Below are 12,506 nucleotides of genomic sequence, written 5' to 3'. Positions count from 1 at the left end.
ATAGACTGGGCTGTTGATTTAACTTAAAACACGCAATTTGTTTTCTAGATCATTTTCACTTTCCAATTTTTCTTGTGTTTCTATGGTATCACTTTAATCTACCTGTACAGAATTTTTTTTTTTTTTGAGACGGAGTCTCGCTCTGTCGCCCAGGCTGGAGTGCAGTGGTGCGATCTTGGCTCACCCCAAGCTGCCCGTCCCAGGTCCATGCCGTTCTCCTGCCTCAGCCTCCTGAGTAGCTGGGACTGCAGGTGCCTGCCACCATGCCCGGCTAATTTTTTGTATTTTTTTTAGTAGAGACAGGGTTTCACCTTGTTAGCCAAGATGGTCTCGATCTCCTGACCTCTTGATCTGGCCGCCTTGGCCTCCCGAAGGGCTGGGATTACAGGTGTGAGCCACGTGACCAGCCCAATACAGATTTTTTAAAAGCCTCTTACTGGGTAGTTAATTTGGTATAGTACATAGAGTCTTTTTTTTCCTAGTAGGCTTTTATACTGGGGTAATTACCATGTTTAATGGTCAGTGTTGATTCATGAAGCAGTTATTGGAAATAGATCCTTTTAAAACATGATTGTTAGTTAACCACTACTAGCTACTGAAATATTTGTGGTTTGTGATGTATTTTAGAGTAAGCATTTTTTCTGCTCATGTTGCAAAGTAGTTTATTATATAAAATACAGGTTTTAAAAGTTTGTTTTCCAGGACCTATTTTTTAATAGACATTTTCTAAAAAGGCAGTATCTTGGTGATGTTATAGGCTTCTGATTTTACATTTTCTGTTTTAGAAGGGCGCTATATACCTCCTCACTTAAGGAACAGAGAAGCATCTAAAGGTACGTCTTCAAGGCAACTTTGTAGACCTAACCTTTAGCAGCTAATCAAAGCCTAGGGAAAAAAGTAACTTTAGGAAGTCTGTAAACGTTTTTTGTCCCCTCCTGTGCATCTTTTGGACTGTCTTTAAGAACTAGCACTTTCTGTTTTTGGAAAAGTTCGTATAATGTTGAATGATGGATAGTTGTTGTTTCCTTTGGCAAACTGAGCCCAAAGAATCTGGGTTTTGTATAGTGCTTTACGTGTTTGTAAACATTTATGTTTTGAAATTTGAAACCAGTGTATTTGTGGAAATGCCTTATGTAAAAGAAACTGTGTAGTGATAAAGTCCTGCTTGCTGCTGTCTCAAAAAGTTAGCACAGCAAAAATGGTTTTTTTTTTTTTCAGACTAGTTAACAGTTGTTAAGATTAGCACTTTTGGCCACATCCAATAAGCTGGTGAGATTGTCTGGTTTTGGCCTAAACAACTTCATTTGAAAGGTGTTGTATGAAATGCATTAAAACACTTAGGATGGTTTACTATTAAATTTGTAATTTAGAAAAGTTTAATTGGGGTGATGTTTCGAGTGCTGCATATACATCAAAAAAATTCTAGGAGAAGGAAAGGTCAGGAAAAGTAAAACCAAAAGGAAAGAAGGTAATGATAAAGGGGTGTGGAGTGGGTTTGTATTTCTTTGTTTAGTCTGTAGCCTCTGTATAAGTCTGAGTATGTTTGTCAGAAGACCACTTAGCTAATGATTTTGTATTCTTTTTTCAAAATAACTGGAGAGGCCGGGCGCGGTGGCTCACACTTGTAATCCCAGCACTTTGGGAGGCCGAGGCGGGCAGATCACGAGGTCAGGAGATCGAGACCACAGTGAAACCCCGTCTCTACTAAAAAATACAAAAAAATTAGCCGGGCTTGGTGGTGGGCGCCTGTAGTCCCAGCTACTCGGAGAGGCTGAGGCAGGAGAATGGCATGAACCCGGGAAGCGGAGCTTGCAGTGAGCCGAGATTGCGCCGCTGCACTCCAGCCTGGGCGACAGAGCGAGACTCCGTCTCAAAAAAAAAAAAAAAAAAAAAATAACTGGAGAATTTCTTTTATCACAGGTATTCTTAGTATTGCATCTGGCTGGAATTGCATCAAAGGTTTATTAAGTGCCTTAAGGAGAGTTGGCAATATTTTAGTATTTGAGGGAATGGAAGAGACCATAAACATCCAACTTCCTAAATCTGGGAAGTACAATTGATTTAGTGCAATAGATCTAGATTTAGGAAGTACGATTATTCATTTGTCTAATACTGGAGATTTAAAAGCAGGGGAAAATAACTTTATTAACTTGTAACTTTTAACATTCATTGAAATGTTTGAATTTAGGTAAGTGTGTGGTTGTGGAGTGAGTTTACTCTTGTTATTATTTTTTTTTTTTTTATCAGTTTGTAGACATGGAAAGTAGGCAGCAATGAGGGTTTTTTTTTTTAACACAAGTATACCTTATTCTTACCGAGCATGTTAAGATAACATAGTTACTTTTAGACTTTTAGAATTTGAGGCTATCTTAGAGGTCTGGTAGAGCAAAGTAGACAACATGGAAATTCCTTGTTTTGTATTGACTACTTCCATTTAGTTGATCTGTTTCTTTTTGGTGTTACTAGACAAAGCTAGATTTTAAAAAATGCATTAAGATGCTCAACTAACTAGTCCTCTTTATACTGTTGTTGATAGGTAGCAAGTTGCCTTCTCCAGGTTCTTCATTGAATAAGTCCTTGTTTACCATGATGCTTGCTACATACTACTACATATGAGTAGTTTTTGGTCATAAAGTGCATAGAGTTGGAGCTTTTTTTGTTTTGGAGATGGAGTCTTGCTGTGTTGTCCAGGCTGGAGTACAGTGGTGTGATCTGAGCTGACTGCAAGCTCCGTCTTCTGGGTTCACACCATTCTCCTGCCTCAGCCTCCTGAGTAGCTGGGACTACAGGTGCCCACCACCACGCCCTGCTAATTTTTTTGTATTTTTAGTAGAGACGGGGTTTCACCGTGTTAGCCAGGATGGTTTTGATCTCATGACCTTGCGATCCGCCTGCCTCAGCCTCCCAAAGTGTTGGGATTACAGGTGTGAGCCATCTCTGTCTTATCTGTCTGGCATATTTCTTCTGATTATGTAGGTCTCTTCTCTTAGTTCAAGCTTTTCTCTAGGTAACCCACAGTCCCAAGGTAATCGTTTACTTAGCTGGGCCTTCCCAATATGTGTATTATATATAGCATATGTTAAATGTTTAGGTTTAACACCTTTTGTATTATTCAGGATTTGTCAAGGATGGGACATAACTAAGAAACTAACATAATGGGCTTGCACTAGCTACAAGTTCAGCTTAAAAATTGGGAACATGGAATCCCTCTTAATCAGTCACAGCTTAAAAAAAGACTCAAATAATTTAATTGGAGTAGGTTTATATTTTGGATATGTAACATTTACACTTATAAAATGAGTGAAAAAAATTGTTACGATAGTATAGTATTAATAGCATAGTTATGTTACATGCAAGCTACCTTGTTCTCAGGTCATGAGATTACTTTGCTTCATATAATAATCTCTGGTGGAAGAAAACATTAAAGCTTTTAAAAATTCTGCTTATGGGACCTGTTGACCTTTGGTCCCATTAAGATAAAGGAAGACTACATGTGAATGACTTCATATTTGGAAAGATGCAAATTATGTAAAAGTCTTGTCACCTTCTGATTTTTGCTTTTTTATTGAAGGATTCCATGATAAAGACAGTTCAGGTTGGAGTTGCAACAAAGATAAGGATGCATATAGCAGTTTTGGGTCTCGAGATTCTAGAGGAAAGTCTGGTTATTTCAGTGAACGTGGAAGTGGATCAAGGGGAAGGTAAATCTCAGCTTGTATGTATATACAGTAGCAATTTAGGAATCTTAATTTGGTAAGTTCTCATTCTTCGTACTTTCAGTGGTCAAGCATGTCTTTAACAGATTACTAATGGATTTAAAGCAGAATGTTGGTTTACTCATCGTTTTGTTAGCAGTAAGAGGTCTTTACTAAAATTAATTTATTAAATTAGATGAATATGGTATTTGACACAGTGAAATCTGTTTCAACTTAAATGATACAGCGTGTCTGTGACAGCTGTAAACACTTCATTTTTATGTGTGTTATAAGTTGATCTTAAAAATCTAATAGCTGTATTTAATCCTGTCTTCTGTTTTTCACAAATAGGAATAAAACTCTAATTTTTATTCTCTTGTCACATGTCTGTTTTCATATAAAGGAGAAATTCAAGTGTTATTCCTGCTTTCCTAAGTAAATATATTTAGATGATACTATTTTAAATGAAGATGTAAAGTATGTAACTAGTTATAAGTATCTAAAAACCTAATTCTTAGCATGTGAGGTCTAAGCTGTGTGATCTTTTTAAAAAATTTTTCATAATTTTCTTAAAAATGAAGACATAAATTACACTTTAAGTACTGGTTAATTAGCGGGCCTTACTTCACATGAGAAACAAATATTGAATTGCCAGTATCTTTGAAGGGCGGTTGTGTTCAGTAATTCAACTGATACTCGAGTACATTTCTAGAGCGATGGTAATCTAACATGGGCTAAATCATGTACTTTTGATTGCTTGTGCCATTCAGATTTGATGACCGTGGACGGAGTGACTATGATGGTATTGGCAATCGTGACAGACCTGGCTTTGGCAGATTTGAACGGAGTGGACATAGTCGTTGGTGTGACAAGTCAGATGAAGATGATTGGTCAAAACCACTTCCACCAAGTGAACGCTTGGAGCAGTAAGTTTTTGAAGTGTATGTTAATTGTTATGAAATTTATTGCTTAGTATAACATATATGTAATAATTATTTGATTTCAGAGAACTGTTTTCTGGAGGAAACACGGGGATTAACTTTGAGAAATATGATGATATACCAGTAGAGGCAACTGGCAGTAACTGTCCTCCACATATTGAGAATGTAAGTTTTTTGTTTGACTCTTAAAGTTATTAATGCAAACCCATTGGATTATAAAAAAAATTAATGTCATTAAGAATAATTCTGGAATTAAAAATTTATCAAACATATGAAGCATCCAATTTTTTTTTTTTTTTTTTTTTTTTTTTTTGAGACAGAGTCTTGCTCTCTTCACACAGGCTGGAGTGCAGTGGCATGATCTGAGCTCCCTGCATCCTCCTTTCTGGGTTCAGGCCATTCTCCCACCTCAGTGTCTTAAGTAGCTTGGACTACAGGTGCACACCACCACACCCAGCTGATTTTTGTACTTTTAGTAGAGACAGGGTTTCGCCATGTTGGCCAGACTGGTCTCAAATTCCTGATCTCAAGTGATCTTCATGCCTTAGCCTCCCAGAGTGCTGGGACTACAGGCATCAGCCACCATACCCGGCCTCCAAAAACATTTTTCAATGTAGATTAAACCCAGGCATTTTCTTTAAAAATGCCGTGAATCTTTCACTGAAATCATAGCATGTGTAAACCAAATCAGACAGTTTAGTTGGTTACTTCCATTAATATGTTAGTATAAAACAGAAATTGCAACAGATACAGCATTTTATATCTGCTGTGTTTACTTCTGTATGTACTTCTATTTGATTAACCTCATTAAATTTCTTGGCAGTTCAGCGATATTGACATGGGAGAAATTATCATGGGGAACATTGAACTTACTCGCTATACTCGTCCTACTCCAGTGCAAAAACATGCCATTCCCATTATTAAGGGAAAAAGAGACTTAATGGCTTGTGCCCAAACAGGTAAGCTTACTTGATACAAAGTGAAAGTTAAGAATACCTGATCAGACTTACTTTAAAAGTAGTATTTTCTGAAGGGATATTCGAATCCTATGTTTAGCATTTGAGGTAGGTAAAGATTAGCTGAGGATGTGTCTTTTTGTGTATACCTTTGGATCCTTGGGATGAAACTAGTGTTTTTATCTGGACATCTTGAGGAAGCTTATGGCAAAATCTTCTTTAAGAAATACAACTGCGTATTTTTCAGTTAACTCCATGGGAGTTAGCAAACTGCATCCTTTAGGTCAAACCTAGCTCTTGTTTATTTTTCAATAGCTGTATTGAAATACAGCCATACCCATTTGTTAGATCTGTAGCTGTAGAGGTTAGCCAGAGATGTGGCAGAGAGACTGGCTTGCAAGAGCCATGTAGCTTTTTACAGAAAGTTTACTGACCCCTGCTTTACCTTCCAATGGTATATAGTGATTACAAAAAAATGTTGAACTGAAAGTTGATGCCACTTTTCAGAAAAATGGTTGTGTTTTTTTACCAATTGAAATGCATTGTTTAAAAATAAAGCATAGTAGTCACTTTGTTCTTAGGTTTGCCGTATAAATTTACTGTAACTTCCTAGGAAATTGGAAATAAAGTAAGAAGAATTTTCTTACAATTCAAGGGCATTTAGAACACTTTGTCATCTGTTAATATTCAGAAATGATAAGCCAGTGTTTTGTTTTCAGGATCTGGGAAAACTGCAGCATTTCTTTTACCCATACTGAGTCAGATATACACAGATGGTCCAGGAGAAGCTTTGAAGGCTGTGAAGGTAAAGGTTTTGTTATAAAATAAGACCTTTTTGTTTTAAAAAACCTTGTAAAGCCCCTTTGACTTTTCTAACTGAAGCCATATATACCTTATTTTCATTTTTTTTACCCCATTCACCCACCGAAAACAAGTTTGCAGATGTAATCTGCAAATTATAAAGAGAAAGTGATGAATTTTTAAAAATAATTGAAGTTTTGGGTTATAAATTTAAAATTAATTTATTTTTTAGGAAAATGGAAGGTATGGACGCCGCAAACAATATCCAATATCCTTGGTTTTAGCCCCAACAAGAGAATTGGCTGTACAGATCTATGAGGAAGCCAGAAAAGTAAAATACTCATTTTAGTGATTATTGCTTTTCTCATTTATCAAATGATGTTTTTATAGCCACTGATATGTTCTTTGCTTAAAGTTTTCCTACCGATCTAGAGTTCGTCCTTGTGTAGTTTATGGTGGTGCTGATATTGGTCAGCAGATTCGGGACTTAGAACGTGGATGCCACTTGTTAGTAGCCACTCCAGGACGTCTAGTGGATATGATGGAAAGAGGAAAGATTGGATTAGACTTCTGCAAGTATGTCAGTTTTTATATATGGGATGCATCTATTTTTGTATTAAAAGTTGATTACTTTTGTTGTATTTTGCTAGTACTGCTTTAACGTTAATAATTTAATTTTCTACATAGTTTTGAAAATTGCAGTTAACGTTTTTGTTAAAGAGTAAGTGAAATTTTAAATGAGGCTCTGAGCTTTAACAATCAACATGGGTAATTTGGTTGTCACCTTGAGCATTTTATCTCTTGATTTTGTGTGTGTGTGTGTGTATGCATTTGTTGAATATGTGTCAAATTGTGACACTGCAATAGTTACTACCTGAGTGACTATATTAGTGTAATTAATTACACAACTACATATAGTAATTAGTTTCTCAGATCTAATAATCCAGTATCAACTGAGGGTTTTCATAATAGGTACTTAGTGTTGGATGAAGCTGATAGGATGCTGGATATGGGATTTGAACCTCAGATACGTCGTATAGTTGAACAAGATACTATGCCACCAAAGGGCGTTCGTCACACCATGATGTTTAGTGCTACTTTTCCTAAGGAAATACAGGTACTGTTTCACGTTGGAACTTTTATTCAGAACATTTGTGTTTATTCATTATCTTCAGAAAATTTATGTATTAAAAAAGGTAATTGAGTATTTTTCTCACTGTTTCAGATGCTTGCTCGTGACTTTTTGGATGAATATATCTTTTTGGCTGTAGGAAGAGTAGGCTCTACGTCTGAGAACATCACACAGAAAGTAGTTTGGGTGGAAGACTTAGATAAACGGTCATTTCTGCTGGACCTTTTAGGTGCAACAGGTAAATTATGAGTAAGAATAGTGTCAGTTACAGGTAAAGATAATCTCTTTACATATCTTCTGGCCTTTCCCCCTGTCTTGTCTCCTCTTTCTAAACATGGCTAAAACAATGCTTACATTAATTGGCTCTGTTTGCATGCTTCCAAGATGTATTTTAGCACAAGGACTAGAATTAAGCCAGTTAATAATTTAGATTAAGTAGTGATGCTAATTCACTGTGTAAACAAAGCCTTATAATTTTTCAGGGAGGGATTCACTGACTTTAGTGTTTGTGGAGACCAAAAAGGGGGCAGATTCCCTGGAAGATTTCTTATACCATGAAGGATATGCTTGTACTAGTATTCATGGAGACCGGTCACAGAGAGATCGAGAGGAGGCCCTTCACCAGTTTCGCTCGGGAAAAAGCCCAATTCTAGTGGCTACAGCTGTATGTATATTTTGTTTTTTAATTAATCATGTGGATAGTGATTTTTTTTTAATAGAAGTTATTTTTCAGGTGGCAGCACGAGGACTAGACATTTCAAATGTGAGACATGTTATCAATTTTGATTTGCCAAGTGATATTGAAGAATATGTGCATCGTATTGGCCGTACAGGACGTGTAGGAAACCTGGGTAAGGGGTTTGTTAGACAGTTCATTTTTTTTTTGTGATGCATACAGCCGAGATTTGACACAGAATATTAAAAATAGAACGTTTATTTTTGAGGTAAAATTTCATGTCAGATTAATCAGCCAAGTAAAAGTTTGTATTCCAGTCTCTTTGATTTGGTTATATTACAAATTAAAATGTCGTATTTTAGTTTTCTACTTAGTGTATTTTATATATGAATATAAGAATACTCCGCTACTTTATGGAAAATTCATGTGCTTTTTTGAACACTTTAGGCCTTGCCACCTCATTCTTTAATGAAAAAAATATGAATATTACAAAGGATTTGTTGGATCTTCTTGTAGAAGCTAAACAAGAAGTGCCTTCTTGGTTGGAAAATATGGCTTATGAACACCACTACAAGGGTGGCAGTCGTGGACGATCTAAAAGGTACACACTGAGCCTTCACTCTTGTTATTACGTACTAGGGGCAAGAAGCTTTCTTAAAAGTGTTAAACAGTTATTTTCAACAATAATACATACACATTTTGGGCAAGGGATGATTATTAGAGAGGGTGACAAGGAATTAAGTGTCAGTTCCTCACTGCTGAGTCCTTTAGAAATACTGTTAGAACACATTGGGACATTAATGGGATGGTTCCCATTGGAACATAATGGAATTGAACTGAAAAATCAAATTGGGAATTGCAAAGTTTAAGCAGGAATTTTCAGTTTATACTTAACACTGCCATGCTGTATTTTTGCTTACAATGATAGATTCAGTGGAGGATTTGGTGCCAGAGACTATCGACAAAGTAGCGGTTCCAGCAGTTCTGGCTTTGGTGCTAGTCGTGGAAGCAGCAGCCGCAGTGGTGGAGGTGGTTACGGCAACAGCAGAGCATTTGGTGGAGGTAATGTTAATTTTTCTTTTAGGAGGGGCTTTTTGTTTTTCTTTTTTTTTTTTTTTTGAGATGGAGTCCCACTCTGTCACTCAAGCTGGAGTGCAGTGGCCTGATCTCGGCTCACTGGAGGTGACCCTCCTGCCTCAGCCTCCTAAATAGCTGGGATTACAGGTGCGTGGCAACATGCCCAGCTCATTTTTTTCTATTTTTAATAGAGATGGGGTTTCACCATGTTGGCCAGGCTGGTCTCTACCTCCTGACCTCATGATCCGCACACCTTGGCCTCCGGAAGTGCTGGGATTATAGGCTTGAGCCACCGTGCCTGGCTTGGACTCTTTGTTTTTCTTACGAGTTCTCTTTTTCAAAGCGTAATTCATTGGGGAAATTTGACTTCTGAGGGACACAAAATCCAACACTGGATTTCTTTTACTGGTTTTATGTTAAAGTACTTGACGAAAAAAGGGTATTAACGGATGACTTAATTTCTCTCTAAACATTTTTCTTGATAGGTGGCTATGGAGGCTTCTACAGTAGTGATGGATATGGAGGAAATTATAACTCCCAGGGGGTTGACTGGTGGGGCAACTGAATCTGCTTTGCAGCAAAGTCACCCTTACAAACAAGTTAATATGGAAACCACATGTAACTTAGCCAGACTATATCGTGTAGCTTCAAGAACTTGCAGTACATTACCAGCTGTGATTCTCCTGATAATTCAAGGGAGCTCAAAGTCACAAGAAGAAAAATGAAAGAAATAAACAGCAGCCCTATTCAGAAATTGAAGACGTAATTGCTGTAGTTTGGATTAAACTCTTCCCCTCCTGCTTTAGTCCCACCCCAAACTGCATTTATAATTTTGTGACTGAGGATCGTTTGTTAACGTACTGTGACTTTAACTTTAGACAACTTCCTACTTTGATGTCCTGTTGGCTCAGTAATGCTCACGATACCAATTGTTTTGACAAAATAAATTTACTAAACTTGGCCTAAAATCAAACCTTGGCACATAGGTATGATACAACTTTAACAGGAATCATCAATTCATCCATAAATATAAAAAGGAAAAAAAACTTGAAGCAGTAGCCTGCATTAGGACTGTTTGGTTTTTGCAGACTTGGGGGTTGGGAGACCATCTTAAAGCATTAAAGCATAGTTTTTTTATATGGCCAACCTATACTAAATTAAGTTCTGACTTGCTCACTCTATCCTGGATAGGCACTTAGAAACTTACACTGTTTAAGCCATTCCAGTCATGATGAGGTGGAATATATCAATATACCCATTAATATTTTCGGAAGACCTCTTTTAGCTTAATTCAAGTAAGTACAGCAATTTCTCATTTAATGTTTAGGGAGTTTATTCTAAGCTAGGCAAACGCGGGCGTACTATCACAAGAAAGGTTTAAAGCTTTGATAAAATGGGGAAGATTTCATTTAATCAGTTTTTTTAATGCCTGCTATAGAAATTTGAAATGTTAGAATGGCTGACCATGGCAGTGACCAGGCCTCACTACAGGCCTGGTTGGATTCTGGTCTTCAATGCATGCTAGTGTTGATGTTTTTTGGTCAAGAAGGGTTTAAACAAAGGATTATGCAGCAGGCTTTTATTTAATATAGATTCATATTGCTCTGTTAAAGCTGCATTGAAATGTTAAAATGGCTTACACTTGTAGACTTTGCAAATCTAAGACTAACAGAAATCCTTGAAATCACACAGGTTGCAAATACATACTAAACTGCACAAGGAATGTGTTCTATATTTGCAGTTTTAGTGTGTTTTAGTTGCATAGGTTTCCATGGTATTTATAGTTCTCTTGTGCTAAATTTGGCCAAAGATGATTGTCCACCACTAAAAATGCCTCTCCCACTTGGAATTCTGTACTGATGTTGTGGCCAGATGCAATGATCTTTAAAAACAGATCTTTTCAGTGGCATAAGAAGTTGGCAAAAATTTCTTAAAGTGCAATAGATTTTCAAGTGTATTGTGCCTTGTTCTAAAACTTCTAAGTAGGTGCACTTGACAGTATTGAAGTCATTTGTTAAGGTGCTATTTCAATTAGTGTAGGTTTAGACTCTTGTACATTTCTCCCATAACTTTTTACAAAGTACTTATTTTATTGCACATTCAGAGAATTTTATATATATATGTCTTGTGTGGGTGTCCTTGACCTTTCAATCTTACTGTGTTTCTTGGAGATTGTTGAATGCAGCCAGTGAAGAAGTAGATTCCTAAATTTTATTGGGGACCATGGTATGGTAGTTGAGAAGAAAACTATTTGCACACAACAGATTTTAGATACTTTTTGCTGCTAGTTGTGTAATATTTATTGAACATTTTGACAAATATTTATTTTTGTAAGCCTAAAAATGATTCTTTGAAAGTTTAAAGAAACTTGACCAAAAGACAGTACAAAAAACACTGGCACTTGAATGTTGAATGTCACCGTATGTGAAATAATATATTTCGGGGTAGTGTGAGCTTTTAATGTTAAGTCCTATTAAACTTGAGTCAAATTAAGCAGACCCGGCATTGGCGATGTAGCCGTAATTTTCTGACAAAATTTAAGACAAAATTGTCAACTTGAAACTAAAACATGCCAAGGTTTTGATATACTTGTCTTAAGATATTAATGAAACACTTCTGAACACTGATAGGAAGTGTCCACATCTGCAAAGTTTCTCTGAGTTTTGTTACATGTTTTGTTTCATTTTCGGTGATTGTCTGGCATATTTACAGTCCTCAAACGTGGTTATTTTTGTCAGTGACTTAACATTCAGTTTTATCAGCCAGCAGTATTTTTCAGTAAATAAAGAATGGAATTACTGAATGTAATCATTAAACCTCGAGTCACTGTAAAAGTTTAGTAATTGCTTATTGTATTAGTTTTAGATGCTGGCACTGCATGTGCTCTGTTTATTTTGATTTTACTAAAATAAAAAGTTCAAAAGTCTTTCTGCCATCACTTGTAGCTTAATGTTGAGTTGAAGATGAATTTGTGCTCTTAACCTGAAGATTGGAAATCTGATTTCTTGGCTAACTACCAAAGCTGTTCGTAAAATACATCCTGAGGCTAGAAGTAGTTCTTTGCCTTACATACTTGAATAAATGATGAAGGTGGTAGAAGGTTGGAGTTGTGAGGCAGGATTTGTATTCTGACTGATGGAAATCTGAAAGGTCTGTACATGCAGAATGTATTGCATTTTGGTCTAAGCAACTTATGAGTGTGATTGTTATTTTAAGCATTTTTAATGT

General features: G+C 36.5%; 1 protein-coding gene across 1 annotated transcript in view; it reads left to right on the top strand.

Annotated features, from left to right (window-relative positions):
• Positions 1–12,204, top strand: part of LOC116811477 (ATP-dependent RNA helicase DDX3Y) — a 17,559-nt gene extending 5,355 nt beyond the window's left edge. The window contains exons 3-17 of the mRNA XM_032756509.2: positions 786–833; positions 3,572–3,701; positions 4,466–4,621; positions 4,702–4,801; positions 5,460–5,595; positions 6,312–6,397; positions 6,626–6,724; positions 6,809–6,969; positions 7,366–7,510; positions 7,619–7,763; positions 8,008–8,189; positions 8,259–8,376; positions 8,649–8,802; positions 9,130–9,263; positions 9,764–12,204. Of these exons, the coding sequence (XP_032612400.2) occupies positions 786–833; positions 3,572–3,701; positions 4,466–4,621; positions 4,702–4,801; positions 5,460–5,595; positions 6,312–6,397; positions 6,626–6,724; positions 6,809–6,969; positions 7,366–7,510; positions 7,619–7,763; positions 8,008–8,189; positions 8,259–8,376; positions 8,649–8,802; positions 9,130–9,263; positions 9,764–9,843 (1,874 nt within the window). The 3' untranslated portion in view covers positions 9,844–12,204. The remainder of the gene's footprint in view (positions 1–785; positions 834–3,571; positions 3,702–4,465; positions 4,622–4,701; positions 4,802–5,459; positions 5,596–6,311; positions 6,398–6,625; positions 6,725–6,808; positions 6,970–7,365; positions 7,511–7,618; positions 7,764–8,007; positions 8,190–8,258; positions 8,377–8,648; positions 8,803–9,129; positions 9,264–9,763) is intronic.
• Positions 12,205–12,506: the final 302 nt, after the last annotated feature.

This window comes from Hylobates moloch, unplaced genomic scaffold (genome assembly GCF_009828535.3).
Source record: "Hylobates moloch isolate HMO894 unplaced genomic scaffold, HMol_V3 SCAFFOLD_25, whole genome shotgun sequence".
NCBI classification, from domain to species: domain Eukaryota; kingdom Metazoa; phylum Chordata; class Mammalia; order Primates; family Hylobatidae; genus Hylobates; species Hylobates moloch.
This window is presented reverse-complemented; position numbering and strand designations above follow the sequence as displayed.